At 38.2% G+C, this 17,177-nt stretch overlaps 2 protein-coding genes across 2 annotated transcripts in view; one reads left to right on the top strand and one right to left on the bottom strand.

The window, feature by feature from the left end:
- The window catches only part of promL (prominin-like), a 115,708-nt gene extending 108,234 nt beyond the window's left edge, over positions 1-7,474 (bottom strand). The window contains exon 1 of the mRNA XM_065219888.1: positions 6,679-7,474. The gene's annotated coding sequence lies outside the window, so the exon portion shown is untranslated. The remainder of the gene's footprint in view (positions 1-6,678) is intronic.
- An 8,777-nt stretch (positions 7,475-16,251) lies between these two features.
- LOC135699615 (collagenase-like) lies at positions 16,252-17,177 on the top strand. Its single transcript, XM_065219922.1, has 2 exons — positions 16,252-16,475; positions 16,531-17,177. The coding sequence occupies exons 1-2, from the start codon at positions 16,252-16,254 to the stop codon at positions 17,132-17,134; spliced, it is 828 nt and encodes a 275-aa protein (XP_065075994.1). The 3' UTR covers positions 17,135-17,177.

Genomic DNA, 17,177 nt, shown 5'->3' with positions numbered 1-17,177 from the left:
TTACTCTCAACATCGGTGGTAAAAAAGTGACTTTAGTGACTAAATTTTAAGGAATAGTGACTTTAGTGACCTTTTGATGAAAAAAGAGACTTTTTAGTGACTGGCTTGAAAATAGTGACCAAGTCACTAAAAAGTGACCTGCTACCAGCCCTGTACTTGGCACTGATGAAGCCTGCAAGTAGTAGACGAAATACGCGTATCTATCAAAAGATAAGTAAATTATAAAGGAATTTAAAGGAAGTAAACCAACACATTCAAAGCTCTTCAAAAAAGTTAAAACGTTTACTCAAAAACGACAAAATTTAACTAAAACGCCTAATCAGTCTAAAAATCACAAATTGTCTGAAAATATAAAGGGTCATCGAAACGCATTAGTAGCCATAGTCATAAAACAACAAAGTAGTATTAAAACTATAAATGGCATACTGTGCGAGAATTATATAAAAATAAGAATTATTAAAAGATATCAAATTAAATTTGATAAGATAACCTAAGCAAGTCTCGCACACTTTATTCCATCCGACCCGAAATCAGTAGTTCTCCCGGTGCTTTTTTGGACCTAACAAAATCAACGGATATCTGAATCGGAGGAGATAAAAAATCCATGGGAATTCTAAGGAGAATAACTAAGAACTGTTGAGAGCATTCCTAGGGAATTTCGAGGAGGATCTCAAGCAACCTGTGGAAGAAAAAATGCCGAAGAGAGTTCCAATGGAATTTACAGGGGAATTTCAAGACAATTTTGACATTTGACAAAAGTTCAGATAAAAATATTTGTTTACGACGGTATTACCTTATTGAAGATTAGTGCCTTTTATTAATGTTTTGCTGAATATCTGAGAACACAAGGCTATGAATTTTGAACATTTTGACCCAAAATATGCATGCTTATGGTAGATAAATGATGTATCTTTCCCACTGGTAAAATATTTGTCAAACATATCAACCGCTTTGTCTCAGCTCTTACCACCATCAAAAGGCGGGCATGGGCAACAGAAAGTTAAGAACCACCCACAATTCGACCGCAGCACTCAAGAGGGACAAAAATAGATCACAGTTTTTCCTCAACCTTTTGAGCAGTTAAATTTTGCAGACTAATTCTAAGGTTTTAAAAAATTGAACTTACAGAAATCCATTTTAACTTAAGAAGAAAATATCGCAACATCACACATCGCAAATTAATTGGCTTACCATTTCGCAATGGCTTTGGGGCGCCAAACCGGCAAAACGCAAAAAAAAAATCAAACCGGTCAGCCTTCTTTTTTGATTGCCAAGGTCGGTAGTGGAAGAGCAGAAAATCGGTATCGACGCGCCGCGGAATAATTACAACCATAAAAACACATCAAACAAATGCGTTTTCAACCATAATGCTGTGCTGCAATTGACTTACTGGTCATTGTAGGCACCTATGGCAAGAAAGCACGGTTGAAAAAGTCGGCCAATTTGGCTTCATTCCGGACCGACGAGGCAGAGCAGACTATTCATGTGCGAAATTTGAGTTTTCACGCGGTGCACAATATGAATGGATACCATGCGGCAATAGATTGTTTTTTTTATCAACGAGATTTACGCCGGGAATTCATCTATTTCTTGCGGTTGCATTTGCTCGCGTGACAAGTTTTAAAACTGTTGTTTCTACTTAGGAAACTAATATTAATGGAACCGGTAACAATGGACCACGTTTGTTGTAATTTTTACAAAGTACAATTCAGGTTCAACTGACTTCCAAAACCACGCAAATGCCAACCTTTCAGTTCCACTATTAAGAACCACTTTGTAGAAGCAAGTACCAACACAAATGTCACAACGCGCGCGCTCTACTCGGTACTTGTTCTCAAGAGTAGCCATAACTGCAGCTGGGCCGCTCGTTGAAGGTCGTTGAAGCTGAAGAGATGTGAACCACAGCCGCTGCGTTGACGGATAAAATTTACTGTGCGAGGTTGGTCGGCGCTGATTCAGCAAAAACCGGAGGGCCAGGCCGACTAAGCGAATAATAACTGTACTTCTGTACTTTACCCACACAGTAAAGTGCAAGTGCAATGGAGCGGCAGCTAATTGAAGTGAAGTGTGCTGCTGCTGCTGCTGCTGCTGCTGCAGTTGTATATAATATGCTCTGCATAGTGTAGTCAACCGTTACGGACGAGATCTTGGAACGAGAGTGGACAAAATGGGAATTGTTCGGTTTCAATTGGCGTACGAACGATGACAGTCAGCGCGAATTGGAATGAGAGTGCGGGAATCTAGACCACAGTCTAAACCGGGCATTGGAACGATACCGTTACACAGTTTTTCTGAAATTCAAACTCAAACTAGTTTCGTCCGAGTGACACAGAACTAATTGGTGACAATATAGCTAATTACTTTGAATTTATCATGCCCCAGCTGCTGGCAAGACTCAATTGTAAGAACGACTCTGTAGGAACATGGCATGGCTCGGTGGAATTGAATGCGGAGACGGCTTAATTGGTGCAATTAAGTTTCGGATTAGAGAGTGATCCGGGTTGGTTTTTTGGAATCAGAGTTCTGTTTGGTTCTCAAGTTTCAAACGAGCGATTCTCGCCAACGAGCAAGCATGCAAATCCATCATCTCCTATCGCGTACCACCTCCAACAAGCGCAATGTTTGCTTACCGGATTTGCGAAGCTAATAGCCATGCGGCGATCATTGTTTTCCATTTTTACGCTTGGTCTACTCGCAAACAACCGGCAACAAAAACAGATAGACTCACTTCGCCAGCCGCCAGAGCACCGCAATCATCAAACCAGAAAAAAAGCGAAACTAAGCAATATATGTAGGTAGGTATATGTAGAAGGGAAGAGCCTTGGACTGATGCTGATGAGTTGTTGATAAAATTAAAGCACATTACGGAATAATTCAGGTTGGACTAGGGGTTTCATTAATTTAAATTGTGCTCCGAAAGGTTGCCAACTACTAGCGTCCATGGCAGTAACCAAATAATGCATTATCTTTGTCCGACATTGTGACTGTGCTTTGAACTTTTCTCATTAGTTGGTGGAGGTAGTTAGGTGGCGTGGATCAGGTCGGTCAAGACCATCAGTATAAGAATTAAGTTGCTCTTTGTCATCAAGACCGAACCAAGGATTTCGGTACAGCTCCCAGGAAAGAGACCAACTAGTGATGTCCGATGTTCATTTGACTAAAAAATTTATCGATTATCAATTCCAAACACAAAGTATATTCCGATATTTTCAGTGCGAATGCCGTATCAACCAAAATTTGAAATAACTACCATGGAGCATGGATTTTTTCGCACATTCTTCTTCTTTGGCTCTCAACTTAGTGTTATTTGAACGCTTTCACAGTAGTTAATTGAGAGCTGTTTTAATCTTTGAACAATGACGAGGGCACTTATTCTTACGTCACTTAAAGAACTTTGCTGTTGGTACAAAAAAATAAGAATTATGAAAACAAGTCGAAGTTGAAAAAGACATTGATCAATTTTCTCTTATCGAAATACTTTAGATATTAAAGATTTAAAGAAGCTATTAAGAAGAGTTACGAAGCTGTCAATAGCTCTTTTCCAACGTTTTACCTGACAAACTAGGCATGTCACCGCTCTAAATGTACAATGTTGTGAAAATGATGGAATATGCCAATGCACTTAAAGAATTTTCGTATGATTCCTACCATAACGAGTTTATTTTTTTCTAATACTATTTTCGGCGAAGTGATTATCGTTAATGAATTTGCAGTCGTTTGGTGGAAAGCTAAAATCAGATTTCATTGAAATATATTTTTATATATTCAAATTAACACATTTTAAGTCATTCGTGACTTGCCTAGGATAAGATATGAACTCGTGATCTTCAACTAAACAATCAGCGTCGTAGTGCGCTCTTTGCAAAGCATGAAATTAACGCCCTTTTTTTTTGAATGATTAAATCGAGCACCAGGTTTCTTAACAGCAGGGGACAAATATTTTTTAACGGAATTCTAAATTTGAGCTAGCTAAGGAAGTTATAATCAGAAAAGCGTGTTCACAAACTACTCGATAAACACGAAAAAGTAGAAGAAAATATCACTTCATATCATAAAAAACGTTTCTTCTTACATGGCGTATTTCCAACTTTCAACTCGATGATGCAACTGGTTGTTACGCCTTGCATCAGAACAACGAATTATATTGTTTTAATATGCCAAACGTATTGATTCTGTAGTATCTAGTCACGCCCGATTCATTTGAAACGCATCCGGTTGATATTTCACGTGTAAACAACGAACAAAAAGAAGACCAAAAAAATCTCCGGGCGTAATTCCACTCTCACAAAATTTGCGAACGAAGAACCAAGGCGGAACAACAAACAAAAAATCCCGATGGTGTACTTCCACGGCGTATCACCAGTGTTGGCAGTTCAAAGGATGGAAGATCTGGGGGGTAACAACATGTAAGAAATTATCAGGGCGTATGATGTTTTCTTCTCAATTTCACGACAAAGAAAACTTTTTTTGAGTTTTAAGTGATGCATGATGATAGATTACACTATTAACTATATGTCAAGCTTATAAAATCATCCAGAAAATGGAAAGTCGTGAAATAGGATTAATGTTTAGGTCATCAAAATTCGGAAGCGATTTCCTCGATATGGTAATTTTGGAGTTCCGCCCTTTTCAAATGTTAGTCTAGATTTATCTAAGACATTCCGGATAATTTTGATGCATTTGACGTGATTAGATATTGAGGTTTGCAATTTTCAAAATTTGATCCGCGAAATCCACGATTTGTCAAAAGAAATGCGCAACTTCATACCGTTTAAACCTCAGTTAAGTTCTAAATAATATTCATTCAGCACAATCATCCAATAATCAAAAATTATAAGCAATTTCTGATTGATGGTAACCTGTTTTATTGATATGAGGAAAAAGTAGGATTCGCAAAGGTTATTTAAATAATTGGAGAAGATAGTACACCGCTGGGACCCAGCAGATAGCAGTGTCAGTTTTTTATGAGCTAAGTGAAACAAAATTTGAAGACAAAAGTGATTTGAACCACCCAGATGAAGCCGCTCCAACGTGACAAAAAAAACGGACGCATTAAGAAAAGCAGTAGTGTCCAGAATTGGGGGGATAACGAATACAGCGCATGATGTGCTTATTGGCTCCGGGTGAATCCTTACACACGTAGACATGTAAACAAAGAGATCCTTTGTTGGGGAGCTGACCTTGTGCTTTCATCCTTGGGAAAACTAGATACGCAGTAGAGAAGCAACGAGTCTTTGTATATTCCTGTTTAGCTCGTCATAATCATTATGAACGAGTATTTCAAATCTGAGCATATATCGACAGTGAGCATGCATAAGGGCGTATACGAGATGATCGATTCTCTTCATCGATTTTCTTTTTGCATTGCTACAGCTAAGCGAAACAATTTTCTAGAATTTGTTCAATGCAGAGTTGTAACAGGTTATATTGGCCATCAGAAGCAACAGCAAACGCACCGAGAAACGTTAATTCTAGCGAGTTATTAACAAAAGAGAAAATCGACAAAGAGAATCGATCATCGCGTTTACGCCCTTATGAATGCTCACTGTCGATATTACAAACGTGATGAATTGTGAATTGCGTAACAATCGCTCAAAATGTTCAACAGCGTTTCGTAATATGAATAATTTATCTACCAATTATTACATAATTATTAATTAAGTCGAAAGTAGTTTTTTTTATGGATAATAGTAGCTACTCTAGAAATTTCTCAAAAATGAACAATATATTCATTAAACACAGTAGGGGAGAATGGAGTAAAACACAACAGCGGGGTAATATGACCATCAGTAATTTCCCCAACAAAATTTCATAGTTCAAGACTAACAATTGAAACGGCCTCAACTCCATTTTGTAAACAAACCTTATAAGCTAATTTTATCGCAAACGCAAACCAACAAAATGAACAAGTAGGGGTAATTCTCCTCTACCCAATTGTGTTTTAGATTTCGATTCGCGAGAAAATGGTCTTACAAGGTTTGTTTAAAACAAGAAGTTGAGGCCTTTTCAATTGTTGGTTATGAGTTTTTCATCCTCAACAGTTAGGTGGGCTTAGTTGATCAATCATTTGGTGAAATTTTCATATAAATTGCTGCTTTGAAAGCACTTGAAACAAGTTTCACGGTCATATAACCCCGCTGGCGCGTGGACCACCCGGCTCCCCCAGAATTTCGTTCAGCATAAATTTTCATTTTTCACCATATTCCTATTCAATTGTACTCCCCAAACACTCCTTACTTGAAAAAGTGTTCTTTTGGTTTTATTAGCTAAATACTAGTGGATTTGATTGAAATATCGGCTGAAAGCCATAATAATAAATAAACAATAAAATACACACACAAAACAATTTCTAAATGTTTGAATAAAAATTAGGAATAAAAGCATTAATTGTATCTCTTGGATTGTATCCACACATTGATTCCTATTTCGGGCGCTGTTTTGTGAAACATTCTAAAAGCTACAGAACAAACCCAAATCTGCCAACCCTATCAGACACGAAAATGAACATTCGAAACGCCATACACTAGTGTTTGTTTGCGTGCAATCGAACGAAAGTGACAGCTCCTCGTCCCGTCAGATTGCGCAAAATGTGCTTGTATGAGTGCCGCATTTGAAAATAATTCCCTATGTTTTCATCGTTTTCATGTGTATGCTTTCGTGAGTTGGTGAAATACTCACCTTTATGTTGGCTGGCTGCTGCAAATCGCCTTCAATCAACCGCTTTCTCGCTCGAACCCAGAGCCTTCACCGAAAACACAGAATAAAATGTAATCCTCTTTCTCTTTCCACCGCTCTCTTCTCTGCACAACGTCGAAATTCACCCGTTTGGCCCGATGATTGAAGAAAGATAAAGGAAAGCAAGATCCGTCTGTCTTTCCTTTTTTTCGTTTTTCCAATTCACAAAGAACGATTAAAATTTATTTGCATGATTTTTTCGCTTTCGATGAATGAAATTAGACTTCTAACACATTGCACAAGAACTTTTTCACTCAGAAGAGACTCGCCATGGAAGTAAATCACACTTTCCTATAAAACGGGAGCCAATTTCGATGATAACACACCTTTGCTCTCCCACTCCCTCCCAGCGGAGCTAATCGATTCTTCCTTCAAGCCAAACACTTTTCCAACATAAAACCTCCTTCGAGTAAACTTTTTTGTCACTGGAAAACCACCTGAATCCCTACGCCATCACTTCCAGCATCCACTTTGTCAGAATTCTCCAAAATTCTACACTTCCTCGAGACTAAAATCTCCGCTAAGTTCGCCAACAGCAATCCATTAAAATATCACACACGGCTCTCCTCCACTCGTGGCCCCTTTCAAAATCCGCGATTTCACCAACAAATTGAGCACCGGAGGGTAAAAACAGAACGCACAAATTAAAAACTAGCCAAAGGTCCTCCCCCGTTCGAAACACCGCTTTGCGAACAACCGCAACTCCGTCGTCGAACCAAACCGGACAAAAGACACTCTACGACTGATGGAGTTGTACGCAACGAACGAAAAAGAAGCGAAGTCTTACCAACACATACACAGCCGCGAGATCAGCATAAACGGAAAAGGTTAGCGATTTGACATAAAATGCACATGGTTCATGAGTGAACGCCTGCGAGTTAACGGCAATGTGAAGGAACGGAGTGCAAATGACACGATGACAGTGGCGGTAATAAAACAAGGGACGCATAAGGTGCACCAAGGTCGAGATGGGAAATGACTCGCCTTATGACTTATGACTCGCCTTACTCGCCTAGAAACCGACCCACCTGTTGTAATTAATCATGTGATGTTGTTTTTGACATCATCCACATCCAGAGGGCCAGTCACTTTCGAATGTATGGGAATGGTAGGAAACCATTTGGAAATGCATGAAAATTTTCAGTTTTTATTCATTATCGTCTTTATGGGCAGTATTAGATGCACAAAATTTGTACCAGTACATTACTATTGTGCACACTCTTTTATTTGTTTCCTTCTGTGAAAGCATGTTTAGTCACAAATCGTGGATTTTCTGATATTCTCCATACTGCAAAAATGATTTTCACTACCACTGAAGGGGCGAAATCTCTCGGATCTTCAGTATAGCTACTAATCAAATCATATAATTAATTACGGAATTCGGTACTCTTGGGCAGCGCTCAGGTTTCACTTAAAATCCTGCTTTAAATTTTAATTAGGGATACGTTACTTCGAATTTTCATAAAAATTAAACCAATTTTGTCAAAGAAATGTATGAAATATATTTATTTAATTTGTTCTGGCGAATAAAAACTTTCGTAACGTGAGTTACAGTGTGAAAAACTACAGTCAAAAAAATATCACTGACCTTGAAGTCATTTTTATTCAAATGGTTTTTAAAATGCCTTTACAAGCCAGAGACATTACCTTGAACATTTTCACGGCAGTAGAAACAAACTATAGCACAAGATGCCTGCAAATAAAATCATACCGTTAGTTTTAAATATTTACAAAAGATTTCAATCAAACGTGCATCCACCTGTTGCAGCTGCAGAACTTTTTTTCCATTTTTACTAAAGTTTTGCACACGTCCGACGAACACACGCGAGAAAAAATGGCTAACTAATCTCAGATTCGGCTTCTGAGAACCGAGTTTCGGTTAAAATTTCCATCGCCAAGCTGAGCGCAAGTGGAACGTTTAGCGAATATTCGGTTCATTTTCCCGAGTTTCTCGGTTTTCACGTAGCAAATTCGATACTTTACCGTACTTTTCGGTTCAATATTCATTTCTATTCGTCTAATGTATACTATTTTACCGAAATTCGGGTCTGATTCGATAAATACGCTTGAAAAAAATGTTTTTAACCATTTATTCGGTTTCTCGTTGGTTGCCGAAGAGGTTCGGTAGAAAATTAAATCGAGATCGGCATTAATTTCTAAGTGTGCACATAGCATTATAAAGTAGGTTCTTATCTATCGTCAAATACAACAGGGAATGTAGATAGGCCTTTTTTCCAGCTCTGTGTAGATATATTAAAGCACAAGGTATATTATTCACTGCAATGTGTACGAAGTGGTTGAAAAAAAAACAAAAAATAGTAATGAGATTCAAGCAGTTTTGCAAAAAAATCGTCTAAATTTAAGCAATTTGCATAATTTTTTAGATATTAATGAAAATCGGGTTGTTTAATTTCGAAAAACATACCGGTTTTTATTATAGATACTATAGATTCCATAGATAATCGAACGCACAAAAAGTTGTTTTGGCGACCATGAAAAATAAATGATCTTACTGGCATCCGTGAAAAAAGTTCATGTCATCATAGAGCTCTTCATTGTGCAGGTTTGTTTTGTTTCGTGCGTAAAAGTTCAAAATGAAGTGCAAAGCAAATCTTTGCAACAATGTATCGAGGACTGGTTTGCTTTATCTTTCCTTCTTCCGTTGTCCGCGAAATAAATCGGAATGTGGAGCGTGGAAAGCGTTTTGTGCTCATTATATTACAATACTTCTCCCTCAAACAATACCATGATGACGTCATGCTCGTTTGGCTACACTAACTAACAGTTCGTTTGGCTACATTATACTTTTTCTCCGCTTATCTATGGAATCTATAGTATCTATAGTTCTTATACATCATCTAAAAGAGCTACGTTTTCTGAGCACAGCATATTTTTGACATTCCCATAAACATTCATCTCAATTTTTAAATCAAGATTTGAGTTTTTAATTTTTGACACTAAATCTATTAGTTTATATAAAGTCCCACCAGGCATGGAAAATCATTTGCATTCATTTTATACATTCATTTACATTCATTTGCCTCTAACTTTTTTCATCAACAGCTTTCTGTAAAATAATGTATAGAGCTTTTGTAGGTTTTGTTATTAGCTACAAGTTAGCTTTGCTCATAACTCAAATCTGTATCTCTTATGCATCACGAACTAGAGCGGGCAGAACTTGTTACTGTTTTTCAGTGAATGTAAAATTCATTCACTGAAAAATAGTAGTGGCACAGACAAACAGACGTAACTCTTCATTGTGTACCTTCGTTCACGCATTTAACGGTTGATTTGAATATTATCAGTTCCGCGAACTACTCGCCGCAGCGCTGGCATCGGATCACTTTGACGTTTCTATACATTCTATAGAACTTTTATGCAATATTGTTTGCGAGTTAGCGAGCAAGCTTGTTTTCCGCGAGAAGCCTGAAATATGCCGTTACTGAGGTCCTATGTTTTGAGATACTATGTTTTCAAGAAAAACTTTTTCAAAGAGTTACGTCTGTTTGTCTGTGGTAGTGGTTTCTGTTCGCACTTTTTCGTCATCCATAATAGATACGGATTTGAGTTGTTAACAAAAGTTGTAGCTAATAACAAAACCTACAAAAGCTTTATACATCATTTTGCGAATGCTGTTGAAGAAAAAAGTTAGAGGCAAATGAATGTAAATGAATGCACGAAATGAATGCAAATGATTTTCCATGCCTTAGTCCCACCCGAGATGGGCAGGAACTCACAGTCTCCCAGTGTTGGTGAGTTCTTTGCCGTTAATGTTCACGAAAAGTTCACTATTTTGCTATACAGAAATTCAAAACAAATTTTTTTTTATCTGCGGATTTGGACAGTTTTTGACCTGTTGCATACGACCGGAAGGTGTATGCTGGTCACAAATGCCGTACCAAACTGATTTCCTACTCAATTAATCAATCTTTGATGTGAAATTCGCTAATAAACACGAGGAGCATTTCTTATAGCAAACATGCCATAACAAAATGGGCATGGTTCATTTAAGTAAACAAACTAACAGTTTTTCCGACTGTGGCACCTCTCTTACTCGCCTGGAGTCCCACCAAGGGGTACTAAAATGATGATTTTCACTTATGTAATCGCATTTATATAAAATAGTTCCAGTGCATCAACATTGATGTAATTTTCGGTTCCATTTTTAATTGAGATTACAAATATGTATTTACCTCAATACCCCTAAGCAACCCAATTCATATCCACCTTTTTTTTGTTTTCGTTGAACGAACAAGCGAGCAAAACTGACAGCTGAATGTATCGTGAATCACTGAGTAAAATTCGGCTCACTTACTGATTCTCCCTTTCGGTTTTACCATAGAGGTAACTCTAAGACCACTGGGTCCCGAAGAAAATCATTATTATTTTTGGCTCACTCAGTACCAGAACAACGGTCCCAAGCAGTCCCAAGCTATTTCACTCACCCCTGCATGTTCTGCATGAATCCACACACCCCTGATGTTATCTGTCAAACTTTCATAGCGAATCAAAACAAACATAGTGTAGTAATAGAATTTCAACTAGAATAGGGTACGTTAATCGTTTGCTTGGGACCAATAGGCTACTAAAGTGGTGAGCCAATTTAAAATCGTTAGTTTCGTATTGATTGTTGGTTTTACGGCTTCAATCGGGTTTACACTCAGTAGGTAAAATTCTTAGTCTCGAGTCTGTGAGTAGATTTACTTACTTTGAAGTATTTAAACTCACACAATAATCTGTGATCAACCGAGAATGGTTACTTTGTTTCTTTGGAGCTCGCACTAGTGAATGAGTTTTCACATGTTTGCTTGCATGTTTATCAAGCGTGGAATTAAGTTTCGGGAATAATGTGTATTATATTGTAATATTTATGACACTATTTGTGGCAGTAACGATATTATCAAAGCATTAATTTTCAAACAATTCAACGTTACAAACGTTTTCGACGATATCAAGGTTTTAGAAAATGTCTCTAACTTTTTTGATTATTATAATCACTTTAACACTCTTGGGTCATTCTTGACTTGTCCCGGGGTGAGATTTGAACTGGTGACTTTGGCGTGAGAGGTATGGATGTTAACCACTACGCCGGGGTCGCCCCCAGGGTCTCCAACTTTGATTAGCAAAGCTATTATAGGTACCGTTGAAAACCGAAAAACCACACACGCGACAATCGATGTTACTCTTGTTGCTTGTTCTGTACGTTTACATAGTGCCGTCGTACAGAACGAAAGTCGCGTGTGGGGTTTTCTGGTATGCAAAATGACTGACAATTGATGAATTTAAGTGACGGTCGACCAGCAGATGGAAATGATGCAGGGATGCCAGACGATTTTTTCAAAAGTCTGTATGAGTGTCAAAAAATATGTCTGTATTTGTCTGTACTCTAGAAAAATCACTGCATTGCAGATTTCATATTTCCCGCATGTATTTTGGCTATAAAATTACTCGCTACACACTAAACTAAACAAATAAGCATTTTTAAACTTAATAAAGTGCGTTTTTGCGGTTTTTGAAATTTGTATTCTTAATACAAAAAATACGAAGTCAAAACTTAAAAAGCAATTTGTTGTTTAAAATCACGCGATTAAAAAAAATAAAATCCCGTTCAAGGTTCATGTACCGAACCATCGGAATTAAGTAACAACGTAAAAAAGAAACATAGGCATGTGGGTAAGGCTAGAAGAAGGGAAAATCTATTATTTCAAATAAAAATAAATGAGAAATGATCAGAACTTACCGTCGAACACATTTTATTATTTAGTCTCAAAAATATAATAAAATAGTCGAAAAGCTGTTTTTATGATTTCAGTGATCGACGAAAACATCCTTTCTACTGCCGCTGAGGAGTGTGGCAATGCAAATAGGGTTGGCACAATTCGTCTGAGATAAGGAAAAGCGAGCCATTCACCCGTTTGGTGGCCAGTACCACTCCCCAAAATTCAACAGCATCATCAAAATTAGTATCTCTCATCTCGCGGAATTCGTCGTCTACCATTTGCATTTCGAATTCGTTGAAACCGCAAAACTGCGTACATTGAGGGGTGCGTTTTATTTTTGAGATTTTTTGGGTCAATGCCCTACCTCAAAAACCTGGCAATGGTTTACGAGAAGCATATCATCCATATTGATACGTTTCCCGATTTGATTTGCGTTATGTAGCAGTTCATCGCGATTGTTCTGAAGTGATGAACATCCTCAAGCTTGATGCTATTGGATGACAAAACATCATCCAAATGTTTTTGTACCCCAGTACCCATATAAACCTTTTCCATAGTAGTTTCTGGGTTGCAAAATTAACGAACCCAGGTCTTCAAGCTTCGCAATGTAGTCTGGTCTCATGAAATTATCGAGGATTTCTTTGAGCAAACGAACTAGCTCAGATTTGAGTCGGAATAAAAGTTTGTTAACTTTTGGTAGAACAAATTCCAAAAACCTCAAGCAAAGCTCCGTCATGGGGTTCTCCAAGATACCGCTGATTTCTTTCATCTTCTCGGCATCAAGTCCACATTCGAATTAGTATAATTTAAGTATACTCTGAGAGCAGGACGTCTTTCTAGCATCCGTTTCACCACCTGCTCTAATGACACACGCTGGAGGCAGCCGGGTGAAGCATTTTCAATGGTTTCAAGTCCATAATTGCTTGAAGCTGTTCAAATTTCGAAAATAATTTTATTTTATGTTAAATTTCAGGAACCAATTGGTAAAAATCTGTACAAAATCTGTATTAATTTTCAAATACCTGTATAATGTCTGTAGTCTGTATTGGGTCTGTACGAAACTTCAAATATCTGTATAAATAAAGACATATCTGTATATCTGGCATCGCTGAAATGATGTGAAAAATGCTAGGGAAAATGATAATGATGTTTTGCTACTTGCCAAATCGCATGGAATATTTTTTTCAGTTTTGTAATTGCAAATCTGAAAACTAGGTGTCGCATGGCCAGTTTTACTTTTGCTTAAATTCATCAATAGCATCAACTATCAGTTTTTATAAAGGTGCCAATTAGTTGGCCATTTTCAACCAGCCCGTAAATTTCCGGCAAGCGCTTCCAATAATTTGATATTACGTACACGAAAAATATAGCATATTTGTAGTTCTGTGTCAAAATTTCAGCTCAGTTGATCATAACAAAACACACACACTTAGATTTTTTCGCCGAGATGGGCACCACCGAGCAGCTCGGCATTTTATATTGCTGGTTCTCAGTGAAAAACTTGCTGAGATTTAGCTAACAAACGATAATTTTGCCGAGATCTCAGCTAACAAACATATTTTTTGCTGAATTTCCAGCAAAATAAAATGCCGAGCTGCTCATGGTGCCCATCTCGGCAAAAAAATCTAAGTGTGTAGTTGCAACATGCCAAAGTTGGCTGGTTTGTATGAAAATCGGTCTATTATGCTAATTTAAAGGCCACCACCACTACTGTGTATTAAAGCCCTACAGCATAAGTATGGACGTCTGCGAAAAGTTGTTCCAATCTAACCGTCAAAATGCAACGCTTTGCTCGATTGGAACAGCTTTTTTCAGTTTTGTGGTCCATACTTTAACTAGAGAGCTTTACCAACAATCAATACGAAACTAACGATTTTAAATTGGCTCACTACTTGACTAGCCTATTGGTCCCAAGCAAACGATTACCGTACCCCATTCTAGTCAAAATTATAGTTCTACACAATGTTTGTTTTGATTCGCTATGAAAGTTTGACAGATAAAATGAGGGGCTCGTGGATTTTCCAATGTTTCGAGGGGTGCATCGATTAGCTTGGGACCGAATATAATACTAGAGCTGAGCCAAAAAGTTGAGCACGTTTCTTCGGGACCTACTAGTCTTAGAGTAACCTCTATGGCTTTACTGTATATCTATCAATTAGGTTCTGCAGCGTGGCGTCACAAATGAACTCAATGTTATACCCCATTCACATTACAGCCTATATCACGTAATATAGGCTGTCTTGCAATGAGCACTCATTCATAGGATTTCCAATGAATACTAGATGTAAACAATGACTTCTCTCAATGATTTCTGGGACTTCAAGGCACACCCATGCAAACCAACATAACCATCGGGTAATGGAAGCCCTACCCGATGGTGCTGTTGATTTACGTAGGCGGGTCTTGACTTCCTAGAAATCCTGGAGATAATACACTGTTTACAAAAGCTGTTTCGCCCTAATTCCAGCTCTATCTAGATGTATGAGTGCTCATCAGGGTTACCAAAACTACAGATAAATCTGTACTTCTACAGATTTTTCAGAGTTTTTGTAACCAAGATTCTGTATTCACAGATTACAGATTTTTTAGGATTTAAACAGATTACACAGATTTTTAAAATATAGTCAAACTTTTTTTTTTAAATGAAACTTGAGATGTTTAAAAACAAAACATTTTTTCACTTCAGTGAAATTTTATCATCACCAACTTTTATATCTATACATGCTTTTTTGTGGTTAGAAAAGGAGAATGAAAACTGACAGAGGTATATTCTTTTTTACCAATCCGTAACATACATGATACATATATTTTTATCTGTTTTGTGTGGATTCAAATAATGAATTATCAACACAGATATCATCATAGATTTTCTGGACAAAAACTAAGATTAAAAGAATCCTGATGAATGTGGGCGTCTTAGTGGAATACCTGTATAATGAGAGAGAGAAGGATTAGTAATTTCCATTTAATTCCACTACCTTATTTGCTTATCCTTGACAGATACGCGTATTTCGTCTACAATGTGCAGACTTCTTCAGTGTCTTGAACTAATACTCGACTGACCTTCTCTCTCTCATTATAAATAATTTTTTGAACAAAAACACATATTTCGTTTTGGCAACCCTGGTGCTCATTACAAGACAGCGTATATCACGTGATGTACGCTGTTATGTTAACGGGGTATTAATCGGCTGAATCCTAATTTCAACTTGAAAATTTTCGGAAAATTTTGAAAATGCGCGGTGAAAGGATGTTGCTCGTGGACATTGCAGAAGTGTGGTTTACATCTCACTGCAGTCTGAAAAATTATCGAGAAAATCTACCCAAGAAAAAATTGACTAAGTCCACGTAAACAGTACCACTGAACTGTCATCAGATCTCGGTTCCGTGGAGTCCTTTTGGACAGTTGATCCTTAATAAATAAACTAATTGGAAAAATAATTATTTACCAATATCATCAATTGATCAATTGAAACCATTATCCACCTATATTTTTATGGAGTTACCACTTTAGATTCCTATCACATTCACGATTAAACTTTCTTGTTTTGCTGCTCTTGCCCTCTCTTGCCAACGTCCTAATAGGTCATGCACAACAGATGGAAAAAACGTTGGTCGCGTGTTTGAAAAGCAACACCTGTTCGGATGTTAACTAAATTGACTCTGCTTTATCATACATTAATTTTTGCAAATTCCAAGCAGAATGCTGATAAGCGTATCACCAGTCACCCCTTTAAATAGCTCGATCTAATCTTACTGCCTCGTTCAGTACGTCTCAAGTAACCAGTCTATCAACATGAACTCCTTGGCGCTCACAGCTCTTCTACTGGTGGCAGTTGCCTCAGCATCGGTAATCCCGAATCGCGAGCAGCGTGTTATTGGTGGATCAATTGCTGCAACCGGACAGTTCCCGTATGCAGTGGGATTGATCACTCGAATTAACGTGCTCCTCTCCGGTCAATGTGCTGGATCCCTGCTGTCGAACAGATATATTCTGACCTCGGCTAGCTGTGTCAATGGGTAAGTTGTAAAATTTGTGTGGTTAAGTTGAATATGTAAGATGACCTCGTTACAGAATCCAGAGCGCCGTTGCCGTTATGGGGGGAATTCTTCTAGAGGATCCATCTGAACCAGGTCAAGTCCGCTCGACTGTTACCCAGTTCATCGTCCACAACGGCTACATCGAGGGAACGGATGACTTTGATGTTGCGTTTGCCGTATTGCCAATTCCAATTTCTTTTACGGAAACTATTCGCCCGGTCCGTTTGCCAAACCGTCGTCAAGTAGAATCGACCTTTAACGGCCAGCAAGGTACCTTCATGGGATGGGGACGGTTCGGTGAGGGAACCAGCAACTCCCATGTTCTGCGCTTCGGCCGCTCGCAAGTCATGACGAACCTTTCGTGCCGTTTGAGTTTGCCAACGAACCCGATCCTGGACGAACACATCTGCACGGAAGGGTTTGACGAGGTGGCCAACAGGGGAGCACCATGCCAGGGAGACAGCGGTGCCCCGTTGACCATTACCGATGCCGACGGCCTGACCACTCTGATTGGCGTGTTCTCGTTCCACTCGATCTTGGGATGCGACAGTGGTAGGGCTAGCGTGTTTACTCGCATGTCTTCGTATCTCGATTGGATCGAGAACAATTCGGATATTGTGATTCCGGATAACTTTTAATGATATTTTTTTTTAATTTAAACTTGATCGAATAAAATAAGTA

This window comes from Ochlerotatus camptorhynchus, unplaced genomic scaffold (genome assembly GCF_037179485.1).
Source record: "Ochlerotatus camptorhynchus isolate MF236.1 unplaced genomic scaffold, CSIRO-AGI_Acam_v1.1 ptg000112l, whole genome shotgun sequence".
NCBI lineage: Eukaryota > Metazoa > Arthropoda > Insecta > Diptera > Culicidae > Ochlerotatus > Ochlerotatus camptorhynchus.
Note: the sequence above shows the minus strand (reverse complement) of the source record. Positions and strands in the feature narration are given on the sequence as shown.

Excerpts from the sequence above, each read along its gene's own strand:
- LOC135699615 (XM_065219922.1), top strand. The coding sequence starts at position 16,252 with ATGAACTCCTTGGCGCTCACAGCTCTTCTACTGGTGGCAGTTGCCTCA. Across the intron at positions 16,476-16,530 it reads TCGGCTAGCTGTGTCAATGG|AATCCAGAGCGCCGTTGCCG; the intron begins GTAAGTTGTAAA and ends ACCTCGTTACAG.